Source organism: Rana temporaria, chromosome 5 (genome assembly GCF_905171775.1).
Source record: "Rana temporaria chromosome 5, aRanTem1.1, whole genome shotgun sequence".
Lineage (NCBI taxonomy): Eukaryota > Metazoa > Chordata > Amphibia > Anura > Ranidae > Rana > Rana temporaria.
The window spans coordinates 399,546,627-399,554,277 of NC_053493.1; the positions used below are offsets into that span (position 1 = coordinate 399,546,627).

General features: G+C 47.2%; 1 protein-coding gene across 1 annotated transcript in view; it reads left to right on the forward strand.

Moving 5' to 3' along the window:
• Positions 1 to 7,651, forward strand: part of EFR3A (EFR3 homolog A) — a 225,687-nt gene that overhangs the window by 122,655 nt on the left and 95,381 nt on the right. Inside the window, exon 14 of the mRNA XM_040354978.1 lies at positions 3,101 to 3,273. Coding sequence (XP_040210912.1) covers positions 3,101 to 3,273 — 173 coding nt within the window. The remainder of the gene's footprint in view (positions 1 to 3,100; positions 3,274 to 7,651) is intronic.

The window sequence follows — 7,651 nt, forward strand, 5'->3', positions numbered from 1 at the left end:
TCTGAAACAAACATCCCATAGACTTGAATAGGAGCGCCTGGTATCCAGTAAATGCAGGCATTAACCACTCGGCGTCCGCAATATAGCCGAGTGACGCCCACAGCGCGGACCCCAATTGCCGGAAGGCCGTCAATAGACGTCCTCCCCCTCGCGCGCCCGGCGCGCTGTGATCACCCGGTCAGCCAATGACAGCTGATCACGTGATGTAAACAAAGGCTCTGCAATCGTTTTTGTTTTTTTCTCCTCGTGGGCAGCACAGTGGTGTAGTGATTAGCACTCTCGCCAAGCACTAAAAAGGGTTACTGGTTCGAATCCCGACCACGACACTACCTGCCTGGAGTTTGCGTGTTCTCTCTGTGCCTTTGTGGGTTTCCTCCGCATACTCCGGTTTCCTCCTACATTCCAAAGACATGCTGGTAGGTTAATTGGCTTCTGCCTAAATTGGCCCTAGTATATGAATGTGAGTTGGGGACCATAGGGCCAGATTCACAGCGGAGATACGACGGCGTTTCTCCTGATACGCCGTCGTATCTCTGAGTATCTATGCGACTGATTCATAGAATCAGTTACGCATGGATATCCATAAGATCCGACAGGTGTAATTGTTTTACACTGTCGGATCTTAGGATGCAATACCGCGGCCGCCGCTGGGTGGAGTTTGCGTCGTAAACCAGCGTCAGGTATGCAAATTAGCAGTTACAGCGGATCCCCCGACGAATTTTCGCGTTCGTTAGGTCGCCGCTAGTCTAGTTTCACGTCGCAAAGTTAGTCGTCGTTTTAGGTGCCCTAACTTTAGTCAGCAAACGTATTGCTGTCTAAAGTATGGCCGTCGTTCCCACGTCGAAATTTAAAAATGGACGTCGTTTGCGTAACACGTCCGGGAATACGGAAGTACGCTATGCGCGTCGCCGTTCTAAAAAATGACGTCACGGCGCGCAAAGCACGACGGGATTTGCGAAACGGAGCATGCGCAGTAGGTCCGGCGCGGGAGCGCGCCAATTTAAATGGCACACGCCCATTTGAATTGGCCCGCCTTGCGCCGGAGGACGCCGGTGTAGTTTTCATCGCAAGTGCTCTGTGAATCAGGCACTTGCGATGAAAACTTGCGGCGGTGTAACGTATCTACGATACGTTACGCCGCCGCAGTTCTATGTGAATCTGGCCCTTAGATTGTAAGTTCCTTGAGGGTAGGGACCAATGTGAATGTACATTGTATGTGTAAAGCGCTGCGTAAATTGATGGCGCTATACAAGTACCTAAATTATAATAATAATATTCAATGGATGGCATGAAAGGAAGCTACCCATTGTTTACAACGGTCATGTGATCTGCTGTGATTGGTCACAGTGATCACATGATGCTGGCAGCGAATGGTATAGTGGTCAGTCATTGGCTGTGTCCACCGGTGCCATCAATCTGCTATAGGTCGGGCAGGAAGGTGCTAATGCTACCTTAACCACTTCAATACCAGGCACTTTCCCCCCTTCCTGCCCAGGCCAGCTTTCAGCGCTGTCGCACTTTAACAATTGCGGGGTCATGCAACACTGTAATTAAACCAAATTTTTATAATTTTGTTCCCAGAAATAGATCTTTCTTTCGGTGGTATTTGATCACTTCTGGGGTTTTTATTTTTTGCTAAACAAATAAAGACATAAAATATTTTTTTTTCTTTGTTTCTGTTATAAAATTTTGTAAATATTTATGTTTTCTCCTTCACTGATGGGCACACTGACGAGGCTGCACTGATAAGGCGGCACTAATGGGCACCAATGAGAATTATTAATGTGGAATTTATGTTCCTTGCTAAAGAAATACAATTTTTATCCAGTTGTTATGGGTAAAGTTCAGATTTAAAGGAGTTGGAAAGGCAGAAGTTTTTTTTTTTCCTAATGCATTCTATATATTAAAATAAAAAAACCTTCTGGGCCAGATTCACAAAAGAATTACGCCGGCGTATCTCTTGATACGCCGCGTAATTTCAAATTTCCCGCGTCGTATCTTTGTTTTGTATCCACAAAACAAGATACGATGGCATCTCGGATCGATCCGACAGGCGTACGTCTTAGTACGCCGTCGGATCCCAGGTGCATTCTTTCGGCGGCCGCTAGGTGGTGTTTCCGTCGATTTCTGCGTCGAGTATGCAAATTAGCTAGTTACGGCGATCCATGAACGTATGGCCGGCGCATTTTTTTACGTCGTTTGCGTTCGGCTTTTTTCCGGCGTATAGTTAAACCTGTTATATGGTGGCGTACTCCATGTTGAGTATGGCCGTCGTTCCCGCCTCGCATTTTGATTTTTTTACGTCGTTTGCGCAAGTCGTTCGCGAATAGGGATTTGCGTAGAATTACGTCACCGTCGTAAGCATTGGCTTGTTTCGGTTTAATTTCGAGCATGCGCACTGGGATACCCCCACAGACGGCGCATGCGCAGTAGAAAAAAAACGTCGCGTCGGGTCACGACGTATTAACATAAAACACGCCCCCATCACATAGATTTGAATTGCGCGCCCTTACGTCGGGAGAATTACGCTACGGCGCTGTAACTTTAGAGGCAAATGCTTTGTGAATACAGCATTTGCCTCTCAAAGTTGCGGCGGCGTAGCGTTACTAGGATATGCTATGCCTGCATAAAAATAAGATCCGCTACGTGGATCTGGCCCTCTGTGTGTAGCAGCCCCCGTAATACATACCTGAGCCTCAACTCTCTCCAGCGATGTCCACGAATGTCTAAGCCAGCTGGGATACTCCTCCTGATTAGCTGAAACACAGCAGCGGTGCTTAGTCAGTCAGCCAATCAGGAGAGGGAGGGGACGGGGCCGTGTCGGGGGGGGTCCGTGTCTGAATGGACACAGGGTGCTGTGGCTCGGCTTGGGTGCCCCCATAGCCAGCTGCTGGCTGTGGGGGCCCTCGATAGGAGGGAGGGGCCAGGATCACAGAAGAGGGACCCAAGAAGAGGAGGATCCGGGCCGCTCTGTGCAAATTCGAGGAGGGAGGTATAACATGTTTGTTTTTTTTAAAACAAAACTTTACAATCACTTTAAACTTTTAGTGTTTCTTTGATTTATTGGGTATCTTGTAAAGGATTTCCTTTTTCCTGACAGGTGACCTCGGGGTATAAAGCAAAGAGCATAGCAGCAGCGCTCCCCGCCCCGATTCTGGATCCTCTGCTCTCACCGTCTCTGATGGAAGATTTGGAGCTGCGCCAGCTAGTGCTGGAGATTTTGCACAATCTTATAGATCGCCATGACAACAGAGCCAAGCTGCGAGGCATCAGGTACCCCCGCCGACCAAAGCCGACTTGCTAATCTCTGGTCATTTTCTTTTGCAGGATTCGAGTTACTAAATTTACACAAAGTACATTTACCATACAGGGTCCTTTAACCCCTTCAATACCGGCACGTTCACCCCTTCCCTGCCCAGGCCAATTTTTAGCATTCAGCGCTATCGCACTTTGAATGACAATTACCGTGGTCATGCAACACTGTAACCAGATGACATTTTTGAGACCGACAGAGCTTTCTTTTGGTGGTATTTAATCACCACTGTGTTTTTTTATTTTTTGGTAAACAAACTAAAAAAATACCTAAGATTTTGAAAAAAAGCACAAACCATTTTTTTTTTTCAAATGATGGCTGCACTGATGGGACGGCACAGATGGGACGGCACGGATTATCTGTGTACATGTCCCCTGTCACACTTTCTGGTTACTGGCTCTCCTCTCCTCACACTGTGACATGAAGAAAGTAATGCCGATTACTGGCAAGTCTTCTTACATTGTGAACAGCTGCGATTGGACATGTGGTACATGGCCACTGTGATTGGACATGTGGTACATGGCCACTGTGATTGGACATGTGGTAACTGGCCACTGTGATTGGACATGTGGTAACTGGCCACTGTGATTGGACATGTGGTACATGGCCACTGTGATTGGACATGTGGTACATGGCCACTGTGATTGGACATGTGGTACATGGCCACTGTGATTGGACATGTGGCACATGGCCACTGTGATTGGACATGTGGCACATGGCCACTGTGATTGGACATGTGGCACATGGCCACTGTGATTGGACATGTGGCACATGGCCACTGTGATTGGACATGTGGCACATGGCCACTGTGATTGGACATGTGGCACATGGCCACTGTGATTGGACATGTGGCACATGGCCACTGTGATTGGACATGTGGCACATGGCCACTGTGATTGGACATGTGGCACATGGCCACTGTGATTGGACATGTGGCACATGGCCACTGTGATTGGACATGTGGCACATGGCCACTGTGATTGGACATGTGGTAACTGGCCACTGTGATTGGACAGGTGGTAACTGGCCACTGTGATTGGACAGGTGGTAACTGGCCACTGTGATTGGACAGGTGGTAACTGGCCACTGTGATTGGACAGGTGGTAACTGGCCACTGTGATTGGACAGGTGGTAACTGGCCACTGTGATTGGACAGGTGGTAACTGGCCACTGTGATTGGACAGGTGGTAACTGGCCACTGTGATTGGACAGGTGGTAACTGGCCACTGTGATTGGACAGGTGGTAACTGGCCACTGTGATTGGACAGGTGGTAACTGGCCACTGTGATTGGACAGGTGGTAACTGGCCACTGTGATTGGACAGGTGGTAACTGGCCACTGTGATTGGACAGGTGGTAACTGGCCACTGTGATTGGACAGGTGGTAACTGGCCACTGTGATTGGACAGGTGGTAACTGGCCACTGTGATTGGACAGGTGGTACATGGCCACCGTGATTGGACAGGTGGTACATGGCCACTGTGATTGGCCCCGTACCTCATTTTGAGTTTCTGTTATAAAATTGTGCAAATGATGGTGGCACTGATGATCAGTGCCCTGATTATCTGTGTACATGTCCCCTGTCACACTTGCTGGTTACCAGCTCTTCTCTTCTCTCCTTGCGCTGTGACATGAAGAAAGTAGTGCCGATTACTGGCAAGTCTTCTTACATTGTGATCAGCTGTGATTGGACATATGGTAAATGGCCACTGTGATTGGACATATGGTAAATGGCCACTGTGATTGGACATATGGTAAATGGCCACTGTGATTGGACATATGGTAAATGGCCACTGTGATTGGACATATGGTAAATGGCCACTGTGATTGGACATATGGTAAATGGCCACTGTGATTGTCCCTGTAGCTCATTTTGAAAAAAAAAAAAAAATTTTTTAGTTTCTGTTATAAAATTTGTGCAAATGATGGCTGAACTGATGGGGCGGCGCGGATGGGGCTGAACTGATTATCTGTGTACATGTCCCCTGTCACTTGCACGACCTCCAGCAACACAGCCTGTGATTGACATCCTCCGCTCTGTTCCTGTGTGCTGGGTATAGGGGGGTGTGTCCCTAAAAAATGTTTTCAAACACACTGCATCCCACCGAGCTTGCGCACAGAAGCGAACGCATACATGATCAGCGCCCGCATATGAAAACAGTGTTCAAACCACACATGTGAGGTATCGGAGCGAACGTTAGAGCGAGAGCAATAATTCTAGCTCTAGACCTCCTCTGTAACTTAAAACTTGTAGAATTTTTTAAACGTCGCCTATGGAGATTTTTAGGGATTGTCTATATTCCACGAGCGGGCGCAATTTTGAAGCGTGACATGTTGGGTATCAATTTACTCGGTGTAACAATATCTTTCACAATATAAAAAAAATTGGGCTAACTTTGCTGTTGTCTTATTTTTTAATTCCAAAAATTGTATTTTTTCCAAAAAAAGTGCGCTTGTAAGACCGCTGCGGAAAATACGATGTGACAGAAAGTATTGCAACAACTGCCATTTTATTCTCTAGGGTGTTAGAAAAAAAAAATTATAATCTTTGGGGGTTCTAAGTAATTTTCTAGCAAAAAAAATCGTTTTTAACTTGTAAACAACAAATCTCAGAAAGCGGCTCGGTCCTTAAGTGGTTAATTGTGCAGCTCTACAGGACAGCGATAGTATCTCCCTTGTACATGTTCATGTTTCCAATTCCTGAGTGTTCTATTCTGTTATAGAAAGCTGATCTGCCGCATAGTTATCCTAATTAAGTATGTAATTGTGTTTTTGTTTAGCAGAAAATGCTTTTTCCTGCAAATATTGTGCCATAGAAATGATGGCTTATAATTATTTTGACAGTTTTCATCACAGAAGATTGAAAATGCAGCGCAATTGCTGAACATCGCTGTAATTAAGTGATAATATTTAATACCAGAGCTGCCTGTTCTCTGGGTGCAGCGCCAATCTGTGATGAGCCCGACGGGAAAATGTCATTTCTAGAAACATTTCTTTTCATTGTTTGCAGATTCATTTGCATATTTTACAGTTTTCAAGGTGTGCGGTTTTATCCGTTTTCTGCCTTTTTAAACCTGTTCTAATAAACCGCTAGCGAGAATCGGAAAGGTAGGCGCCTAGGAGGAGAAGATAAGTACAGTATTTATCGGCGTATACCGCATACTTTTTTGCCCTGAAAATCAGGGCAAAATCGTGGGTGCGCGATATACGCTGATACCCGCTTTCCCGCGCCGAGTTTGAATACTGCGCCGGCATATACCGAGCGCAGTACAGTCGGGCAGTCTTGGCTCCTCTCGCGCTCACGTCCTGGACGTACAGGACGTCAGCGCGAGAGTAGCCGAGCCTGCCCGACTATACACGAGTGTACTGCGCTCGGTATATGCCGGCGCAGTATTCAAACTCGGCGCGGGAAACGAGCAGGGAGGACACCCGAAGCCGCAGACGGACGCCGGACCCGACGAAGAGGACACTCTAAGCCGTAGACGGACGCCGGACCCGACGAAGAGGACACTCTAAGCCGCAGACGGACGCCGGACCCGACGAAGAGGACACTCTAAGCCGCAGACGGACGCCGGACCCGACGAAGAGGACACTCGAAGCCGCAGACGGACGCCGGACCCGACGAAGAGGACACTCGAAGCCGCAGACGGACGCGGGACCCGACGAGGCCGCCGATGGACACCGCGCAAGACACCAAAACTGTAAGTACAAAAATCTTTTTTCCACAGGAATTTCGGGGCAACTTTAGGGGTGCGCGCTATACGCCGGAGCGCGCTATACCCCAATAAATACGGTAACTTCATAGATCTGATTGGGCACCTAGGAATGTGCAGAAGTCATGTATGATCCCAAATGGAGTTTTTTTTTTTATATATAAACCTGATTTTATTGTAAAACTGTAGGCCAGGGATATGCAATTAGCGGACCTCCAGCTGTTGCAGAACTACAAATCCCATGAGGCATAGCAAGACTCTAACAGCCTCAAGCATGACACCCAGAGGCAGAGGCATGATGGGACTTGTAGTTCTGCAACAGCTGGAGGTCCGCTAATTGCGTATCCCTGCTGTAGGCTATGAGGAAGGCTCCGGGCGAAACGCGTTAGATTAGAGATGTAGCACCGCTGTTGGTGCCAAATAAAGATTTGTAAGGCGATTCAATGGTGTTGCCGGCATTTCCTGCTATTTTGATGTTCCTGGGACACAACAAGCCTGAGCACCAATATTCAGATCATTACTTTATAATTGTGCGGTAGAGCTTGGGTGAGTCTTGTATGTGTGTGTGTGTGTATATATATATATGTATATATATATATATGTATATATATATATATATATATATA